Below are 22,787 nucleotides of genomic sequence, written 5' to 3'. Positions count from 1 at the left end.
TAAGGGTCTTAAAGTACAGAGCCAGCCATGATGTCCCTTACTTCTCCTTGAAACAATCTTAGGAACGTTGGGTAGGAATGGATGTCTAACTCCAACACTAGAAGGGGCTATTGATCTATTTGGAAGAAGGCCAGTAGATTAGTGGAAGATCTAAGAGGTTTGGCTATGTAAGAAGGGGATGTAGGAGCAGGAGGGTGTGTGGAGAGATGGATGTGTCCACCCATCATCTGTCAGCTCTGCATCCACAGAGGGGCTGTTGACACAGGAGGAAGCAGGAAAAAGAAGCTTGAAACCATAAGATGCCATTCAATAACTATTATGACGTACTCAGTAAGGGGTTAGGGGTGTATGCTGTGCTTTACATCTTGTGTATAGGGGTAGAAAAATGTTCAGAAATGACAATACTATCGCTATCTCTGTAGGTTCTCTACACACATACACACACACACACACAGACAGACATAGAGGAGGAAAACACTTAAAATTTAAGTTACAGTATGCCAATTAGTGTGGGATAAGCATTATTTATAAAGAGCTTTTGAGCCATTTTCAAAGTATTAAACTTTTAATCTTCTTTTCTTCAAATACACCACTGAAATCTAATAGTGGAAAAAAAAAACGCAGTGGTTGGCAGTCAAAGTCTGAACGCTCTAACATGCAGGCCAATGTCTGCCTATTGCTTTCTCTATTCAACGCTTCTGTGGGAGGAGGGCACTGTCAAAGGCCGGGAGCCGAGAGCCTGTAGATTCTCAGCTGCCCTATCAGGCCCCAAACAAAAGCCAGCACTGTGGGGACAATGGTGCTTCAGGCCTGTGGCACAAAGCCTGCACATCCACGGAGACAGGGAACACCACAAAGATCTTTCTGTGAGTGACTCTGAAGGGAGGGACAGGGGAGGAGGAGAAAGAAAGGGAAGAGAGGGAGAGAGAAAGAGAAGCAGAAGAAGGTGGTAGAAAGAAAAACAGCAGGAAAACGGAAAGACAAAAATGGAGGACAGAAAGAAGACAAAGGGGGAAAGAGGAAGGCTGGGGTGGGGGTCACGCCAATGTCAGAGGTAGAGGCAGCTCCTCCTGCTGCTGACAGGAGCTCAGGTCTCACTTCAGGTTTCCCAGTCTATCCCACAGAGGCTGGTCCAGTTGACAGTGTGTGGACATCTGCTGAGGACGTGGAGATGTTTTGATAAAAGAGCAATAAACCCGAGGTTTCGCCTCATTTAAGTTCTGCAAGATTTTTCAATACACAAAACCAGCAAAAAATGCAAGGAATGGCCCTCTAGTCAAGCTCTGACAAATGGCAGTCAAGCGCTCAGGGCTCTCTATTGTCTTCCTTTATCCTCCCGAACAAGGTTGCGTAGGGCTCCTCACAGGGAAGACACAAGACACCAGACCTGTGGGAGTGGGAGTGGGAGGGGGGAGTGGGAGGGGGAGGGGAGGGGGGGAAGGGGAGGGAGGTTAGGAGTGGGGTGGGGAGTGGGGAGTGGGGAGTGGGAAGTGGGAGTAGGAGTGGGGAGTGGGGAGTGGAAAGTGGGGGTGGGGAGTGGGGAGTGGGAGTGGGAATGGGGGTGGGAGTGGGGAGTGGGGAGTGGGGAGTGGGAGTGGGGAGTGGGGAGTAGGAGTGGGGAGTAGGAGTGGGGAGTGGGAGTGGGGGTGGGGAGTGGGGAGTGGGAGTGGAAGTGGGGAGTGTAGAGTGGGGAGTGTGAGTGGGGAGTGTGAGTGGGGAGTGGGGAGTCGGGAGTGGGGAGGTAAGAGGGCTGGCAGCTCTTCCCAGAAGGGGACATTTCAGGCAGAAGGAGGGAGCATAGGATTTGTTAAAAACAGAATCCTTGAGAAGGATAACTCCAGAGCTGGGAATGCTGGGATTGGTTTCCTCCTAAAGCCTTTAAGCAGAGCAGAGTCCACAGAGCAGAGGCCTCTAAAAATGGATTCAACTGTTCATCTCTTTGTGTAACTTTTGAGACACAGTTTCCATAATTGCCCAGGCTGGCCTGGAACTTGCAAGCCTCTCGCCTCAGCCTTCCTGCTAGTACACACTACAGACACACCACACCATGCAGCGGACTCTGCCAGTGTTAAGTCTTCTTTGTGCTCAGGATGGGCACCTCTGCCTGCACCTCTCATGACTGTCGCAGACATCCCTGGAGTTCACTGGCCATCCAGTCTAGAATCCATAAACCCTAGGTTAAGTAAGAGGCCCTTGATCAAAAGATAAGGTGAAGTGTGGCTGGGCTGATCCCTGGCCTTTACACATGTGTATAAACACATGGGTGTACCCCCCTTCCCACACAAACACATATGAATATGTAAACACCCCTCTCCCCGCCTGAAATGCTCTTAAACTTTTCAAAGGGCATAGATCACATATTCATGTGTAGAAGCTCTTGTTAAAATAAGGGCAGACACATGGCACCTTGGAGAAATCGTGCGGAAGAGCCAACTAGCCCCTGTATCCACAAACTACTATTCTTTTACTCATCTCAGTATTTCTAGCTACCCGTGACTGAAAATACAGAACAAAACAACGCAAAACGAGAAAGTGTTGCCGAGACAGTTTTAAAAAAAGTTAAAACATTTTTTTTTTCAAAATGGACTACCAGAACGGCTAGTATAATCCCCTAGACAAAGGCACAGGACCCAGCTCCCTATGGCACTGACCAGACAGATGTTAGAACACATCTGTGGGCAGCTGTTGTACAGGACATCCCTCAGCCTAGTCACCAACAGACCAAACCGGACCTGCACGGAGTCATTCCTGCTAGGACCAGCTTCCCACTGAACCAAGAGATCTCCAGCGCACACAACAACCTGGCCTTCTTTTTGTTTTAAATCCACAAGGACGGTAATTTTGAAATAACCTGCTTTGGTTCTTTGTCTCTGCTTCCTCGGTCCTTTCCTGTCTGTAAAAGTAACCTCATCAGAACACGCTTTCAGTTTTATAGAATAAGGTTGTGCCTGGTTCCCACAGCACAAACCAAAACCAATTAAGAGCCTCGAAGCAAATCTATTATAATTTCACCTTTCGACGGAGGTAAGCAAAGAAGTTAAGTAATTGCTCTCTCAGGATTCATCTGTCTTTTCTTTTAAATGTAAATTTAGTTATTTGTTGTTGTTTATTTTGGTCGGTTGGTTGGATTTTGAGGCAGGCTTTTGCTATGTAGCCCTGGGTTGTCCTGGAACTTGATTTGTAGACCAGGCTTTAGGACATACAGCTGCTTCTGCCCACCAAGTACAGTTTCAGTACTGTGCTAATTTTCAAGTCTCAAAACAGAACACACACACACACACACAACCCAAAACCCAAGCAAGCAAGCAAGCAAGCAACCAATCAAGCAAGCAAGCAAGCAAGCAAGCAAGCAAGCAAGCAAGCAAGCAAGCAAGCAACCAACCAACCAACCAACCAACCCAGTTCTAAGATTCTATGAAAAGAGCCTGTAACTCTTGTGTTTCGAGGCGGGGGTGGGGGGGGTGGGGGGTGGGTTAGGCTTTCCTCTTGAAGATTCAGAGATTCCCAGAGCAAAGACAGAATTGCCACCACCGGAATCAAAGCCCTGGTCGAAAGGAGGTGCTGCAATACTGAGGTAGGCAGCTATACATGGGGCTCAGGAGCCACATGCAAAGGCATTGTGCCACTGTGTCCTTCCTGGTGTGTGTTCCACTGTGTCACAAGGAGCATACAGATGCTGTAAACATCTCGGTGGAACACAGACCATGTACGATACCGTCTCTTATTTTCACTCATGGTGTTCCGACTCCCTCTGTGAGTGCTGCCTGTCAGCTTTGCTCCACAGGTGGCCTAAGAGCTTCGATAGCCAGAAAATTGACCAGTGATTTCAGAAGCAAAAACACTCCCATGTCACAAATCCAGTAATCACTTACAGCTCCCAACTATTCTACAAAGCCTGTAATAGCAAACGTAGCTACTTCTCCAAGAACACGCTTTCAGGGTTCATCGGATGGAGAAGAAGCAGGCTTTAAACATAAAGCCCCAGGGGCTGGAGAGATGGCTCAGCGGTTAAAAGCACTGGCTGCTCTTCCAGAGGTCCTGAGTTCAAATCCCAGCAACCACATGGTGGCTCACAACCATCTGTTATGGGATCTGATGCCCTCTTCTGGTGTATCTGAAGACAGCTAAGTATATTTACATACACAAAATAAATAAATCTTAAAAAAATTGTAAACAAACAAACAAACCTCGTGTTGCTAGTGATAAATATCTTGGAACTCTGAACGCAAAATTAGGTTTCAACTGGCCACCAAGGTAGAGGCTACCTAAATAAAAATTATTTAGAGAGAGGAGAATTGTCTGAGGCACACAGACGGCAACAGGGCTCTTTATGCTGAGTCTACCCAACAGTTATAGGACCTTCTACTAACAGAGATGTTTGATAGTAAGTATGTCGCTACCACTGTCACTCGGCACTGGTGGCGAGGAGTATGGGGCAGAGCTTATTAGAGGTCTTCGATGTGCAAATAGAGTCTGTTAGCTTTCGAACCCAAAGTGCCTGTGACCTGCCCTACCTCACAGTGTTTTTGAGGAGGAGACCAAGACCCACACTGAGAGCCAGTGTGGGCGGAGTCTCCTGGTACTAGACACCTAGAACAGGGCTGCGGTGGTCAGCTATGGAAGGTTTGGCTTTGGATGGCTTCCACTAAATAGCTAAAGCAATGGCGTCTTGAAAAGCGGTCATTCAGCAGCATACCTCAGGGCTCAGAAGGATGTGACTGGCAGGCAGTTGTGTTAACATCATCACGTGGTACCCGGAACCCACAGGGAGCCGGACCTTCCACAGTGAGGCCCGCCTTGCGGCCTCACGTTTCTCACTTCATTCTCACATAAATCCCTTGTCTTGCAAAAGATGGAGACAGCAGTTGTATGAAGAGCATGCAGCCTGCTTTGGCTCAGATCACAAAAACGGAGCAGAGCTAGCCAGGAATACAGCTCAGTGGTAGAGCATTTGCCTGGCACCCTCGAGGCCCTGGGTTCAGGGCTCAGCTGTGCAAACAAGCAATGAATTACCACTTTGGATATCTATCTAACCTCTCAAAATATCACTTATGAGGACCCTGTCCTGCAAGCAGATCTGCTCTTCATTCTCACCATCTTTGTCTCTGCCATTCTGGCTCTAAGTTCTGAGGACCAAGATACCGGCGGGCAAGTATGTGGAGCTTTTTCTTTTTTATGTATTTTTTTAATTAATGGTTGATGTGGGCAGGTCCAGCCCGCTATGGGCAGTACCACCACTGGATGGGTGTTTCTGGGAGGTACAAGGAAGGTAGCTAGGTGAATGACAGAAGAAGGAGCCAGTGAGCTAGTGTCCCCCCATGATCTCTGCTCCAGTTCCTGCTTCCAGCTTGGGTCCCTGCCCTGACTTTGGTTACTTAGTTTCTGGTGTTTATCATGGCAATAGCTGGAAGGCCACTAAACTACAGAGTTAACTCATCTTTCAGGGTTCTTCCACCCTCCTGCTGTGCCTCAGTGAGAAAGTCTCTGTGATGTGAGCCTGTGCTGCCGGGGTAAGGAGAGCCAGCAAGGGAAGGGTTAAGGGAGGGCCTGTCACTCCGCGTCAGCATCAGAAGCTGCAGAGAATTTCAACCCCAGCTCAACATTCCTCCTGTGCTCCCTCCTTTGTCACAGGGCACAGTTCTTACAACGCCATCTCTGGAAGACCATGAGGCCGCCCACCCGCCAGCCCAGCCCGCTTCTCCCTTTTAACTTTCCCCTGCTCTGACCAAACTCCCGCCTCTGCATAAGAAAAGAAATGCTTTTCTAATCAAAAGTAGATTAACTCCCACCCTTTCTCTGCCTTTGCAACACCACTGTCCAGGCCTTAAGCAGCCCCCAGGGGGAGTGATTTATCCCTTGCTTTGTGCAAAACAGAACACATGGGGCCCTGGGTTTGGCAAGTCTGCATTTATTGTGGCCTAGCTCTCAGACCCCACCTACTTCCAGGCCCGCAGACAGACGGATTGCGGGAGGCCTGGGTACAGTCACAAAGCCAAGGCCTGCTGGAAAACAAAACAGACACTGGTAGCTTTTCTTGTTGACACAGAAAGAGAAAAAAAATTAATCTCTGAACGAGTTACATTAATCTCCCTGATTAAAATACAGGTAGTTCTATTTTCATGATAAGTGGCTATTTGAAATTAGTTCCAGAAAGATAAATATTAATGCAAGGACTTCATAGCTCCAATCCCACATCTCCAACTCCTGTAATGCAGAAAGCATAATCTACAGTGACTGGCACTGTTTGTCTGTGTGAATTAAAAATAACAAAAGGAAATATTTTAAAGTGTAAAGAATGGCCTCTCCCAATACCACACACACACACAAACACACAAACACAACACAGATACAATACATACACACTCACACAAACATACATACACACTCACACATACATACACACACACAAACACAACACATGCACAACACATATATACACATACACACACAAACACAACATATACACACATATACTCACACACATACACAATACACACACACACACACACACACAAACACAACACATGCACAATACATCCACATCCACCCACACACTCACCCCACCCCCACTTCTAAGGGACCTTATGGGAAGAACTTAGTGTACATCCATTCTCCATCCTTTTGTGACCTCCCTTTGAGTAGATTTCTTTACAGAGCAGTTTGCTAAAGCACACTTAGCCTCTACAGCAAGCACTGGTCTTTACATCTTATTAGGGAAATGCCTATGGCAGCATCTCGGTGTGCCTACCACCAGTGCCCACTCTCCCTTCCATGGAGGGATCTTTCTCTCTCTCTCTCTCTCTTTTTTTTTTATGAGATGCCACTTCATTTTGGTGCTGAATAAGTGTATAAAAATATATTTAATCTCACAGGTCTCACCTCTAGACAAAGAGCTGCAGGCAACTACTGACTGCTGAGGAGGGAGAATTAACTGTGCCCAGTGTTGAATCCCTTGGTTATCCAATAATAAGCTAGCAGCCTCAAAATTATATATACACAAACAAAAAAAATGGATTCAGAGGTTGTACTTACATATTTTTCTGTCTGCTTATCTGTGTGTATACATGTGTGTATGTATTTGTATACATGTGTGTGTGTATATATATGGTATGGGTATGTATATGCATGTGTGTATGTATGTATATATGTATGTGTATATGAATGTATGTATATGTGTATGCAAGTGGATATGTGTATATGTATATTCATGTGTATATATGTGTGCATGTATGTATATATGCATTTATGTGTGTATATATATGGTATGTGTACATATATGTGTATGTATGTGTGTATATATGCATACATGCATGTATGCATGCATATGTATATATGTCTATATTCATGTATGCACATACATGGTATGTGTATATATGGATGCATGTGTATATGCATTTATGTATGTGTGTATATGGTATGTGTACATATGCACGTATGCATATGTATGTGTATATGCATGTATGTATATATATGGTAGGTGTATGTATAGATGCATGTGTATATGCATTTATGTATGTATATATATGGTATGTGTACATATGTGTATATGCATATATGCACGTATATATATGTGTATATATGTTGTGTGTATATGTATATATGTGTATACATGTATATATCTGTGTATTTATATATGTGTATGTATGTATATACATATATATGTGTATATATGCATGTATTATGTATACTCTGAGATTAGAGCAGGATATTGGGTGACTTCCTTTATTACTCATACTGTTACTGTCAATCACTGAACTGTGAGCTTGCTGCTTCAGCTCTGCTGGCTGCAGAGCCCTTGGGATCTGCCTGTCTCCATTTTTCAGTGTTAGGTTTACAGGCACATGCAGTCATGCCTGGCTTTGGTGATTCAAACTCAGGAGAGTAAACCCTCTTGCCCACTGAGACATCTCAGCCTCTGGAGTTACTGTTTATCTGGCCCAGAGTTTCTGGCTGGGATGAGAGGAAAGTTCTGGAAATGGACAGTGGTGATGGCCACGCAACAGTGTATGTTTACTGCTGTCATGGGAGGGGTGGGGGATAAGACACTTAGGTGTATCTACTACCACTGAAAAGTCTTAAAAAGTTAATTAAAAAGACACATTTCTTTTATGTAAGACAAACATCAGGCAACTTATCTTAGTCACTACAGCCATTACAATGGCATTACTTCTTGCTAGTCTGTCCATCAGAAAGGGGACTTGGGTTGATCGTGGTAGTTATAAGATTTTACTGCTCCTGCAGAGGATCTGGGCATGGCTGCCAGCACCCACATGGTGGTTCACCACCATCTATAGATCTAACACACTGACACTGGTTTGGCTATCTCGGGCACCAGGCACATACATATGTGCAGGTAAAACACTCATACACATAAAATAAAACAATTCAGCAATAGTTCTCAACCTGTGGGTCGCGACCCCCCACAGCAACCATCTCTCTCTCTCTCTCTCTCTCTCTCTCTCTCTCTCTCTCTCTCTCTCTCTCTCTCCCCCAAAATATTTACAATTCATAACAGTAGAAAAAATACAGTTATGAGGTAGCAATGAAAATAATTGTATGGTCTGGGGTCCCCACAACACCAGGAATGGAATTAAAGGGTAGCAACATTTGGAAGGCTGAGAGCCACTGCCCTGGAGTGTTACTTTAGCCCTTGCAGGAAGCCTTTCCCCTGTCTTGTTGGTGCTGACAACTCTCTACTTGCCGTAGGCCATGAAACCAAGTAATTAAGCTTATTTTAGACATGTAGGGTAAATGGGCTCTTAGTGACAGCCTGGGCCTCTTGGGCGAAGACACAGGGTTTACTGTCTACTGTTTGAAATATCTATTTTGGCAGCTCAAAAGACACACTTGTGTCTGGGCTGCATTCTTGAGAGCTGAGGCTGGTGGGGACGCCATTGCCAGTCATCTGTAGATTGGGGCCTTCTGAATTAGACTCATTTATGGAAGAAGAGGCTGAGATCAGACTGGTCATTTGTTTCTGGATACACAGCTGATTGTCACATGAGCCTGGAGTCCAGACCAGAGCTTTGTCCATTAAATCAACCCCGGTTCGACTTGGCCCAAATCAAAACCCTGTAAGAAAGGATTCATCCCACTATGAAATCCTTTTCATTGGTTAGAAATGAATTCCAATTACATGCAGGTCTGCAAGGTATACACAAAAAGTACAGCAAACTAGATGTATCCAGTAATTAAAAAGACTTTTATTTTATTTTTAATTAGGTATGTATGTGTACACGTGTGTGTGTGTGTGTGTGTGTGTGTGTGTGTGTGTATGTAGGCATGTGCATGTGACTACAGGGTCTCTGTAAGGTCAGAGGTGAACATTGGATCTGCTGGAAGTGTAGTTATAGGCAGGAGTAGGTTGCCCAGCATGGGTGCTAGGTAGCATGTGCCCCTAACCACTGAGACACCTTCCCACCCACATAACATTCTTCTCTCTTTAAAGTACAAATTTTAAGGGTCAGTGAAGTAGCTCAACTTCTAAAAGCACTTGCTGCTAGGCCTGATGACCTGAGGGACCCAAGCAGAAGGAAAGAGCTGAGTCCTTGTTTTATGACCTCTCTACACATGATTCACACACACACACACACACACACACACACAAAGTTAAAGTATAAAGTCACCATTTTTGTTTTGTTTTGAGGTAGGGTCTCACTATGTAACTCTGGCTATCCTAGAACTTATTATGTAGACCAAGCTGGCCTTGAACTCACAGAGATTCATCTGCCTTTGCCCACAGAGTGCTGCGATTAAGGGCAGAGGCCACTATGTTTGCCTTTAAGATAATCTTCTTAACTAAAACTTTGATACAGATGTACAAATCTCTAAACTCTACTAGAAATGATTGTCTTTGTAGAGGAACTAATTGCATGACTAATAATTTAGTGAGAATAATGACTCTATCTAAAACATCGATTGTGTTCCTAGCACTGTGTAAACATTGCACATGAAGAAATCCATACCCGCGATCCCATTTCTCAGGTGGAAAAAAAAAATCCTTTAAAACTCTTGGCAACCTGTGGGTTTCATTGGCAAATGGCAGACCAGAGGTCGGCCTCATTCTGACAGCTTTGGATGCCTGTGCTGTTATCCATGTATTCCATGACTGACAGCTTTGGATGCCTGTGCTGTTATCCATGTATTCCATGAGGATGAGGGCGTCATTTATACTGCCTTTAAAGGTTATTGTCTACTTTATAACAACAGCAACAACAATCTCCCAGGGACCATGGACCTCTGTGTTGAATGGCTGTTAGAATATGAGGATCATCAAGGAAGACTTCCCTCAGCCCCACAGATGTATCCCATCAGTCAAGACAGCAGCCCAAGTCTGGCTAGGAGCTGGGATGTTCCCATGGTCCTCTCTCCAGCAGCCTCTGTACTAGAAAACCCCTGCCTAGGTTTCTGTTGTTCCTCCAAGCCAGATTTCTCAAGAGATAGCTTGTAATTGCCCAAATAATAGTGCCTTTGAACTGTTTATGAGGGCTTACTATCCCAGGTACGAATCTAGCTGATGACCATTAATTGCCCGTTTCTCATGAAGGGTCATTATGATGTTTGATTAATTGCTATTTTTGAAGTGGGAATTTTCTCTAAGTGGACTAACACAAAGTCAGCTTTGAACATTCTGAATTGGTTTGGATATGGGTAACTTTACATATTCTTTTCTTTAAAGAAATATAGTTTTCAAAGGTTTACTTATTTAATTTATATGAATACACTGTAGCTGTCTTCACCAGACACCAGAGGAGGGCATCAGATCCCATTATAGATAGTTGTGAACCACCATGTGGTTGCTGGGAATTGAACTCAGGACCTCTGGAAGAACACTCAGTGCTCTTAACCACGGAACCATCTCTCTAGCCCAGATTTACATATTCTATCAGTATCCTTTTTGTCCCTATTTTGCTTTAAATAAGGACTTGGGACTTGGCAGGAGGCTCCCATTTCAGAATCGAGGTTTGTAAAATGGGTCTCTGGAGGGACCAACTGGTTGACTGGTGACCACACGTGGACAAACCTGGGAAGGCCTGATCTTGCAGGAGAAGGAAAGGAAACTTTTCACCTTAAACCTACACTAGAATTATTGGGGAAGGGGTAAGCTGTGGACTGCTTTTTCCTCATCCTGGGATGGAAGTGAGCCCAACATGTGGATTCCTCTGTCTTACAGTCTGGATTTGCTCACTAAAGATAGACAGGGCAGCAAACTCTTTCTTACATACCTACACTCTATGGTTTCTTTGTTAAGGTCAGAAGCATAGAGAACAGAGCAAGAAAAACAGCTTGCTTCCGGGAAACTTCATTCTCGAGTCTTTGCGAGGCCTCACCCTAACCGGTGCCTAGGAGGCATTTGCTTCTAGTTTGTTCTCTTGGTTCTGAGAGGCTCTGCTGTGCCACTCCTCCCCCCACCGTGCTGGACTGACGACTCCGAAACCTAAAACTGAGTCAAAGGGAAAAATCAGCCATTTCTCCCTTTAACCTGTCCTCAGGTACTTGGAGTGCATACGAAAGCAACACGGTTGTTTTGTCTATATTTTAACATCTAAAAATGGTTTTTAGCAGTTCTATTCGAGATGCGGAGTTGAGCGGCCTCATTGACTTTAAGTGGCGAAGTAAGCTTTGTGCAGAAGGGAGGAACTGCAAGCACAACATAGATTGGTGACAAGATAGGCCAAGCTACTCTTGCTCTGTTATGGAGTGGGGCTGCCTGGTCATTTGCATTGTCTTCGGGTCTTTCTTATGATCTGGGTGAGCTCCCTCCTGGAACGCATTTCACCAGGTACAAGGAACACACTGTATTTGGCAGGCACATCTGGCCATAGGAAATTTTTCCCAAAGGCAGGTTGGACTGTTCAGAACATAATCTCCTGAAATTTATAATTTTCTTCCCCCACTCACTATAATGGAATATTCAAGATGGCACATACCCAGAAAAGCAGCATAACTCTAACCCAACGGAAAGGACTTGTTTCAGCAGATCTGCAGAAGGGCTTTGCCCACAGGCAGACTTTAAAATATATGAGCAGCCTTTTCGTGGACCAGTAAAAGTGGCTACTGTACTCAGTTGCCTGCATTAACTTAAGTTTTTAAGATACCTTTTCATTTCAGGGGGGGAAAACACATCAAAATAAAGGCTCAGTCATATGAGTAGAAAGGGACCTTTTAGTTGCAAGCAATGTAAAGTACTTAACATGTGGGCTGGTTCAACCAAATTGGGCAAATCCAAAAAGAAAACTTTCCTGAAATTATTTGTATTTCTAAGCAAGTAAATCACTTTCAGAAAGGAATCAACTCTCATGCTGTGGAGATAAGAGTGTGGTATTCTTTTTTTGTTTCTATTGAGACAAGATCACGTAACCCAAACTGGCCTCAAACTTGCCACTTTCCAACTTGCGCTTTTGATCCTCCTTTTGCTTCGTGAATACTCTGAACTGAGAGATCTGAGACGCCATACCCAGTGGAGATGGAACATCGGGGTTTTGTGTATGCGGGGTGAGCACTCTATCCTCCGAATTACAATTGAAATACTTGTAAGCTGATTTTTGTTACGCGGTAGAAATAAAAGTGTCATTAAGGATGATTGCCGGGGGTTGTTTTTAGTCTTGAGCCTTGCTTCACAGTGATGGAAGACCATCCACACAGCAGGTAGACTATACTACACTCCTCAAGTCTAGGCGAGGGGTGGTCAGACCTGTTTAGGATAAGTTACGATATTCCCAAAGAATAGGTCAGTCAGTTCTGATAGAACCCTTGTTTGCAATATATGAATAATATATATGTTAAAGAACATTTTGACTGTAATTTAAATTTCTAAGGGTTCCTTTGTTTATGCAGCTGCTCTCCAGCTCCTGAAGGAAAGCAGAAACATGAACACACCCCTTGACCACCCACCAGCTACCGCCATCTTGGTCTTTATTCTCCCCACATCAGTGTGTTCTCATCCATCACAGCTTGAGAACGGCAACTCTGCCCGTTCCTCCCAGGTCTCTTCCCGCAGAGCCTACCTTATAACAATGGTCTTTTGTTCCTTCTCTTATGTTTCTGGGTTCTCATTCTTTTCTTTCTTCCCATTATTTGCTGCTTTTTACACATAGGGTGGGACAGGGGGAATCTGGTGGCTTCCACAATCAAGTTTTTTTTCCCCCAAGGCCACATATAATATTTGCAACAGCATGTATTTGTTAACTATTTGTCATGTATAAATAATGGCTCAATTTTGTTACATTCCTTTTTTTGAAATGATCTTCTGATAGAGATTTTGGGTACTAACCCTATTCTCTCATAATTCCTGCTCCCACAGAGATTCTGCACACAGAATGTTTTTAAAAACACATGCATTCTATTGTGCATGTTAAGCCTTTTAAAACCTCTACCTCTCTTTCCCTCTAGCATCTTCCTTTGCTTTTGTTGGGCTTTAGATCTCAGTCATAGGAGCTAGAACAATCCCTGACTATACTCTTTTGGTAGAGCATGCACTCCTATAACCAGATAAGAACAAGGAAGACGACCCTAGGAGTTGAACCTGCCTCTGGACAACCAGCACATGGATAGCCTGAGACTAATGATCCTGAGTATTCTTCTCACCCTCAGGTTTCAAGACTCAACTCAGGACTATCAGAAACTCAAGGTCAAGCTGTTCACCATCTGAGAGCTAGTCATTCTCAGGGAGATTTCAGAACGCCAGTATATCCTTAACTGTTTTGCACATTGGTGATTCTTATGTGACTGTTACCAAATTCTTCAGTAATTTAAAAACCATAGCCTGGTGAAGGTTTCTGAGAAGCTCACTACTGAAAAGATACATGTTGACTGGGGTCATGGGATGCGTTCTTGATAATGTTGGTTTGGGTAGTACGTGGCTTCTCCTTACACTTGATCAGTGTCAACAATCCCTCTTCTCATGGCTTCCCTTTGCCTCAAGTACCCATACTCATCAACATCAACAGAATTAAAGGCATATGCCACCACCCGAGACGAAGATTCAAATTCCTTAAGGACTTAAGCCATGTGCCAAGAACCTTGAAACTCCCATGGACAATTTCGGGAAATCTTTGGTGGCCGATAGGTTAGTCCCCTCTCATCCTTGGTTCTCTTCTACCCAGAAGGTCCCCAAAATGCTATTAATGCAAACACAGCCTTGCCTTTAAAGCAGGCTGTACCAGCGACCCTCATTTGTAGCTTGAGGATTAATGATACTGCTGACTTCCAAATAAGCCTTACAGTAAGTTGAATGGATGGGCATGGGTAGGAAGGCAAAGAGTGGGGTCAGCTGGATAATTAGAACGGATGGAAAAGGATGGAGAAGAGAAGCAATAAAAAGATGCTTTGGTCTGAGTGTTATCTGGGCCCTAAAGGAAGACATCATTTGTTGTATTTTATGAGGATACATGCACAAAATTTTTATATAATATATGTATATATGTACACATATATATGTATACATATGGTGTGTCCCACCACCCATTTATATATATATAAATATATACATAATTACATATATATAGTTACATACATACATGTAATTCAATCCTCGACATATAATAAACACATTTCAGTTGTTGCCAAGCTCATTTTTAGTGATTTCATAGTGACAAAGACACAGTTCAGGAGATTCAGAAGCAGCGGTTACACAGCAGGTTTATAGTTGTTGGGTTCTATTTAGCTGAGACAATAACTTCAGCCCATAAGCATTATTGCCATCTCTCCTATTTTCATCTTTAATATTTTTGGAGATGGGGTGGGGGGATATAATGATGTAGGTTTGTCAGTAAGACTGTCTTTGTTACCTATAAAATGCATGCTGGAGAAGACCAGTAGTTGATAAGAATGTCTTCTACCTTCTTTGGGCCCACACCTAGAATACATGTCCCTGCCTCCTGCAGAGTCTGGTGTGAGCATATGACAAGGACCTTCTTCCCACACTGGTTAGATGTGAGTGAAACAGAGGGACACTCACAGTTCCACTGTGTTGCTATAGGTGTTGAGATATGAGAGTAAGGCAGGGTAGGGGACAAGGGGTCAGACAGTAGTACGGATGACAGTGACAACAATAAAGGACAAGCACATGCCAAGGTCAAGTCTATGTGCAGTACATTCTATGACAAACACCACTGAATAAATACCTTCTGCACACGCAGGATATGATCAGCTTCTAAAGGATCATAGGTCTGAAATGATTTTAGCAGAGACCCCATGCACTCATTACGTCACGTGAGAGCTCTTAGCAGGCAGACTGAAAAGACGCAACCACCTGAAGGTGCTCAGACACCACATTAAGCAATGTTGATGAGATTGTGTCAAGTATTACAGTGCAAATTCTTTATTAAATCAACCCACAGAATAGGCTTTCATTAAAAAAAAATATCCCTTCTAGGTCCTACCATTTGGGGGGAACAGATTTTCCTCCTCAGTATTCAAAAGGCTTCCATCTAAATGAACCTTATTAAACTGTGTAAGAGTGATAAATGCTGTATAAGTTAGAGGGAAAGTTATACACTGAGCACCCAAGGAAAGAAAATGACAAGGAAATCTGTGACAACCTTTCTGGACAGCCTTCTGCCTCAGGCCATAGCCATTTCTCCTTTGGGGGCTGTGTAGGGCATATGGCTGCTCCAAAGACTTTCCACACAGCCATTGATTTATGGTGGAGATACACAGTGCCATTCGAAACCCAACAGGTCTCCCTTCCCAGGATCACTCGGGAGACAAGCCTTGTTAGAAACTGTCTCCAGATTCTACAACACACTGTTGTCCTTAAGGGCAGGGTGTCCTAGAACAAAGGTTGTCTCAGATTCTATTTGTCCCAGTCACAGATGCCTCGAAAGGCCCACAGCAGAGCATCTGTGGCCTGGGCTGGGCTTTCTGCTTTCATTCTGTACAAACTAGAGAGGAGAACTAGTCATTGTCCTTCTGACCAGTGTGATTCCACTGATATTCCTTTCTAAGCTACAGTAACAGGCAGAACAGCTTTCCACGAATCTGCTGCCAGTAAGGTATGAAAATCGGTCTTCACTCTTCATGTGTTCTGACACTACTCAATTAGCAAATGCACTGTAAGTAGAGGTAGACACTGGGATACTTGGTCAGCCAAAACTTTTCACTTTGTTCTATTTTTCTTTTCTTTGTTTCTCCCTTTTCTTGTCCTTTCCTTTTCTCTTCCTTTTCTTTTCCCTCTCTTTCTCCCTTTCTTTCTTTCTCTTTCTTTTTCTCTCTTTCTCTCTTTCAATTTCTTTCTCTTTTTCTCTCTCTCTTTCTCTCTTTCTTTCAACCAGTATCTCTTGAATCCCAGGCTGGCCTTGAACTCACTACATTGCCAAGAAGGATCTTGAAATCTGCATTCTCTTGCCATTAGTTCGCAAGTGCTAGGATTATACGTATAATCACATCTGCTTTTATGTGGTGATACGGCTTGAACCTAGAGCTTCATGCATGTTAGGCACACATTCTACCCACTGAAGTACAGCTATGGAGCTATGCTGAGTGTTTCAAAGGAAGATATTCTTAAACTTTGACTATTTAGAGCTACCCACAGCATGCAAGGTTATGGTGGCATGAATAATAATAATAATAATAATCACAGTAGCTAAGATTTGAAATTGACCCACATTCCCATCAACAGATGAACAGATAAAGAAAACGCATCCTATATGCACAAGAAAAAATGATGTCATCTGCAGGGAAAAGGATTGAATTGGAAATCATCATGCTAAGTGATAGCCAGAGACAGAAAGGTAAATCCACAATTTTTCCATATGCAGAATCAATCTCTTTCTCCCTCTTCTACCTCCTGCTCCCATGCATGCATGTGAAAGTAGAAATGAAACTATTTGGGGAAAGAAAGGCAGACAAAGGAAGGTTAATGGGGAACAATATGAACAAAGAAGATTATTACGTAAGTATGAAAATGTCATGGTAAAACCCATTAGTTTATATGCTCAACAGCATATTTTATATGCTGATGCACTCACTATATGTAGACCACGATGTTGGTCCTGCGGACTGGACTGGAGTCAGGTCAGTTGACTCATCTCACTGGCCCTTACAAACAATACTCCAAGGGTTTGACTGTTAACATTTTGGACATTAAAGCTGTAATACTTTGTTTTGTTTTGTTTTAAAGTACTTTACAGATAAAGGTACTTGAAAAGCATTTTAAGCCTCTGGTATATAATAGGGAGAAAAAGGTTATACTTATTTTATCGACTTCCCATTCCACACTAAATATGCATGTCTTTTTACATCCCCAGAGATGACCTAGTTTATTACCTCAGAGTTCAAAGACGCCATTTGTAGGTGGGGGGGATGTGACTCCCAACTACACAGCATTATATAACATTCTGAACTATTTTAAAATTTACTAAAAGGGTAAAAGAGGCTATGAGCTCTATCTGAGGTCCAATCTTATGAGGCCCTCAAAAGCTCTTTTATAGATCATTTAGAAAGGTTAAAAGAATCCTACCTTTGACCAGCCAGTCAAAGATTCGTTCGACATTAAAGAGATCCTCTGGCTGTGGATTCCCATCTCACCACAAAGTGCATGGTTGGCTATTTTACTTTCAACTTGTTTTCATGTTTATATCTCACTTCATGGGTGACTGATGAAAATATAGGGGCATATATAAAGAATGGAAGAACCATCCACTGCTCCCTAGAGTGTGGGTGACAGTCAAAAATTGCATCTTTCCTTTTCCCATGTTAGCCGTAAAATGGCTAAGACCCCGAGAGCTGCAGAGGATATGACGGTCACGATGGCAGATGGTACAGGGGTCCAGAGAGCAATGGAGAAAGTCAAGATGCAAGGAATAAGTGATAGTAGGGAGAGAAAGCCAGCACACGTCACATGTCCCAAAGCTTTAGGATTTAGTAATGACACATGGATGTCATCATTACTGACTCTCTACCTGGTATGAGAAAGGAAAATTTCATCTGTGTATTCTGTACAATGTCTCTGCGCATGGGAAAGAAGGTATTCTCTTTGTCTACATAACCAGCATGTAGAATGCAACCACCAAGGTTAGAAGGCTCTCTTCTTAGAACTCTATTAGCTGGGACAAGTCTAAATGCATTCTGTGAGTCTCTCTCTCTCTTTTATTGTTTTAAAATTTATTTATTTATTTATTTATACTTTATATTTTATTCCCACCCCCATCCACCCTCCAACTGTTTCACATCCGATACCTCCCCCGCCCCATCTCCACATGGATGTCCCCACCCCCACCCCACCTGACCTCTAAACTCCCTAGGGCCTCCAGTCTCTTGAGGGTTAGGTGCATCATCTATAAATGAACACAGACCTGGAAGTCCTCTACTGTATGTGTGTTGGGGGCCTCATATCAGCTGGTGTATGCTGCCTGTTTGGTGGTCCAGTGTTTGAGAGATCTCGGGGGTCCAGATTAATTGAGACTGCTGGTCCTCCTACAGGGTTGTCCTTCTCCTCAGCTTCTTTCAACCTTTCCCTAATTCAACCACAGGGGCCAGCCACTTCTGACCATTGGTTGGCTACAAATATCTACATCTGACCCTTTCAGCTGCTTGCTGGGTCTTCTGGAGTGCAGTCATTCTCAAAAATCTCACTGCTCACAAATCCTAACGACAAAACCTAAACTTGAACTGTAGAGGTTCCACTTATACACTTTATAGCTAATATGTACACGGTCCAGAAAAATTCATTCAACTGGGCATGCTATTGATTCATGATTCAGCAAAGTGTGTAAAACTGTAAGTTGGGCTCAGAAAGCTGAGGATCTTTCCTGTGTCGTCCTGTGCCATGGAGAGGGTTAACGTGTGTCTGCAGAGGAGAGACAAGAATGCTTTGGACAGCCTCAATCAGTATTGATGGGGTGAAACTTGGATAGAAAAAAACACCTCTCCCTATCTGGTTTTTCTCATTCATATCATATTTCTTCTCTCCCCAGGTTTATCAAGCAACCTTGACAAAAGAAAACAAAACCAAGAGACTTTCATGGAATAGTTGAGTAACTCCAGGTAACTCTCTGTAAGATTTTTGATTATGTGGCAAAGTCACTAGGAAAATGATAAGAAAAAAAAAACCTAGCATAAACCAACAACAACTTTAATCGCATTAAGTTTTCTGAGAGGTTGTAAAATTGTTGGCAGTTTTGGAGGTACCCTACAAATGACATCATGGACGAAAGTTAGAAATGGAGCCTCTTTGGGCTCCATTTGGCACCACATATTGTTTTGGTTGAACATCAGTTAACTTTCTATTTTTACTGGGAGTGATGTCATAACTGTTTTTAGAACAGTGTCTGGCTCTGTCATCTGTGGAACTCAACACACGATCATGCTTTTGAATGCCTTTTCCCTAAAGCTGGAAGCATGTGTGTATTTGGTGGAGAATGTGCTCATCAGCAAATATGCCACAATTTCTGAAACATATTTTTGATTGAAAATCTAAACCAGAAGCTAGCATGTGGCACACACCTGTAAATCCCAGAGTATGAGAGACTGAGGCAGGGGGATTGTTTCAGACCAGGAGTTTGAGGCCAGAAAAAAAAAAGTCTAAAACAGCTTTAGGTACTTACAAAAAAAAAAAAAAAGAAGAAGAAGTTATTTGGTATATCAGTAGGCAACAAAATGAGTAACTTTGTAATATATAGATTTACCACAGAAATACTAACATTCCTAATGATGAGATAACATCTGAACTCTAGTATTTTTTCTGTGGAAACTGATCAATAACATAACCAAATTAATAACTGGATTTCCAGAGGATGTGATCTTGCATATAACTGAGCTAAGTTCCCACTGAATAATGTATACAAATAATTAAACAAATTTATAAATTATCATATGGTAATAATTTATGCAAAATTATGCAAAAAAAAGTGAACAGAACAGAAAAACAAGACAAGCCCCAGGACTTTATGTTCCCCCATTCACTCTCTTCCTCCAAACACCAAGCAACAGAGGGCCCAGTGCAGAGCAGTGGCCTTAGGGTAATGCATGTAATCAGCTGAGGGGGGTCTTTGCAAGTTCTCCCTTGCAGGCCCCACACTCCAGGACACAAAAATCACAGCTGAGGTGTGTGTGTGTGTGTGTGTGTGTGTGCAGAATCCAGCTATCAGTAGTTTCAGAAACTTCTAGACACACACAGACAGGTGCAGTACAGGCAACAACAGTCGAGTTCCGCTACATCTACCATCTACTCACTTAGAAGCTTGGGGTCCCCTCCCCTCAATTATCTGCTCCACTAGCTGACGGGTACCCTGAGGTGTCTGCTGTGGAATTTTGTGGAACAGTATGCTGGCTGACTATGTGCACAGTATCAACATCATTGTGCCTGACACACAGCTGATTGGCTATGCAAATCTTGTGGGGGTTTTTGGTTTTTTTTTTTTTTTTTCAAGACAGGGTTTCTCTGTGTAGCCCTGGCTGTCCTGGAACTCACTCTGTAGACCAGGCTGGCCTTGAACTCAGAAATCCACCTGCCTCTGCCTCCCAAGTGCTGGGATTAAAGGTGTGGGCCACCACCTCCCAGCGGCTACGCAAATCTTAACTGCTCCACTGACAGCATTAGGTTTCTCTTCATTTGTTTTAGAATTCTCCTCCCGCATCACAGAAGACCTCACTCCCAACCCAAAACGAAGCCCTGTGTTTTCCTCTGTAGTTTTGCAAACCTATTTCTCCTGCTTGTCAAATTGAGAAGTCTTTAGAGTCTGCCTTACCTCCACGATGCTTTTTAGATCTTGCACGTAGGTCCTCTCTGTCTCCAGGATTTCCTGCACAACTCTATCCACATAGAGGAGCTTGGGGCTGGTGGTCGAGTCTGCAGCGGTTTGCGGTGCCCCGTTCGTGTCCACTCTCCACGGGGTCCTCGGCTGCTTCTCGCTGGCACTGTCCATGCTCTGTGGTCCAGCAGACTTGTCCCTCTGCAGTTCGCTGCTGGAAAATGGTCGCGCGGGTCTCAGCTCCAGCTTTATGGCCCCAGCGTCTTTATCCTGGTGAAATAAGCCCAAGTGGCTATTTGAAACCAAAGTCATTCTGCTGCCAAAGGAACCATGGCTGTCCCTGGAGGAGGCCGAGGATGAGGTGGAGCCGAAGCTGATGGGCCGGTCACTGTCCAAAAGCTCCATAGTTTTCGGTTCTGGGGACTGGCAGGGTTCAGCTGGGGTCCTTGGATCAGGAACTCGACTTACAGCTGACGGCACTTCCGGTCGCAAATGGTGGTGTCCATCTGCTTCCGCTGCAGGAGGATAGAAAAGACAGAAGAAAGTGAGCGTCCTCTCAACAGAAGGAGGGCAAAACCCCACCCCAGGTGCCCAGCAGTGGCAGGTTAACCCGGAAAGGCAGACTGAGATGCCTAGGAGAGCTTCTGCTTCTGGGATGCCTGCTGGGATGCAGCCTCGGGCTCTGCCCCAGACCTCCTGACCTTGAATCTACAACCTAACAGACAGCAGATCGAGCCAGGGTGCCCCAGACTGTGAGAAGCAAGACATCCACAGTGTAAGCAGGAGAGTCCAGATTCACCGACTTAAAGGCTCAGGACGTGCACAACAGGCAACTTTAATCAACATCACAAGTGGTTCTTAAGGGCTGAGCCAGGAGACAGTCTTACGGAATCTTGAGAAAGGTTGTTTTAGATTTTAAGTCTTCCACCCTAATTCCACCATTTTAAAGCAAGGGGCCTGGGGCGTGGAGACTTGGTTTAAGCGACACTGACTGATGACACTCATTTCACTTCAGCACAGCTCTGAAAATTGACATTTGGGGGGCTCTTAATACCACCAACACACTATGCAAAACACGGACCCTTCACCTAAAAAGCCTTTCTTAAATGAGGGTGCTAAGGCCCGCTAGCTGGGTCAGCTGGTAATGATAACCCGGTAACGGGCAATTTGACTTTGATGCGGGGATCACAGGAAAGAGCTGATTCCTGCAAGCTGTCCCTCAGTTCCAACCGGCCTAGATGCTTTCAGAAGGCTCGCGAGGCACCTCTCTGCGTCTTTCATCCTATATCTGTCTGTCTGTCTCTCTTAAAAATAAACAAACAAATAAATAAAAGTGCCATGAGGAAACTGACCTACCTAAGACAAACAGACAAGGTCTTGTAGTATACTATGAAGTATATCAAGTATATGCAACAGCTACTGGGATAACTCCAGCAGTCTAGACACCAAAGCCAGAGAAACAACACTTTTAAATTAGGAACTAAATGATAGTAAAATTAAGCACACCTGGGTTGTTAACATTTGCGAGACAGCACAAGGTGAGGCCATCTGCCAACCAGAGAGGTGGTAAGGAGAATTACCCTGGGTTCAAACGGGCCGTGCCTGATCCTAGACATCCGAAATTATTCTGATGAAACACTCGAGAATCCAGATTTTTTTTTTCAACTATCAAGGCAGGATTAGTATTTCTGCCCCATAATAATGAGATTGAACCTTATGATAAGGGCTTCGATGATAATGAAATTGGAAGGGCACCTCAGTATCAAAAATCCCTGTTTAGAGGTTTTATTAGAAATGAGAGAGGCAGCAGGGAAAGTGGGTGTGGAGATTTACACTGGAAAGGTTACACTATGACAGGTCTATAAGAATATCAATCAGTGGCCATTTTTGATAGTTTTGACTTTATAATAAAGATCAAACAGCTGGTGTAAATCTTTTTAGAATGTAAGCCCTTCAGATCCCTATCTTTTTCCTAGACTATATGCACAGAAGATATCAGTGCCAACTTATGAAAACAAATGTTAAAATTGGGAATATGACCCTCACTTTTGTTGACCACACAGAACGATAAGGAACACACAGGAAACGAACACA

The 22,787-nt window shown here is 43.7% G+C and overlaps 1 protein-coding gene across 2 annotated transcripts in view; it reads right to left on the bottom strand.

The window, feature by feature from the left end:
* Nucleotides 1-22,787, bottom strand: part of Plekhg1 (pleckstrin homology and RhoGEF domain containing G1) — a 216,991-nt gene that overhangs the window by 57,025 nt on the left and 137,179 nt on the right. For both annotated transcript variants that reach the window (XM_052169639.1, XM_052169640.1), the window contains one exon: nucleotides 20,691-21,208. In XM_052169639.1, coding sequence (XP_052025599.1) covers nucleotides 20,691-21,098 — 408 coding nt within the window. In that variant the 5' untranslated portion in view covers nucleotides 21,099-21,208. The remainder of the gene's footprint in view (nucleotides 1-20,690; nucleotides 21,209-22,787) is intronic.

This window comes from Apodemus sylvaticus, chromosome 23 (genome assembly GCF_947179515.1).
Source record: "Apodemus sylvaticus chromosome 23, mApoSyl1.1, whole genome shotgun sequence".
Lineage (NCBI taxonomy): Eukaryota > Metazoa > Chordata > Mammalia > Rodentia > Muridae > Apodemus > Apodemus sylvaticus.
The sequence above is the reverse complement of the archived record's forward strand: the minus strand, read 5'-3'. Positions and strand labels throughout refer to the sequence as shown.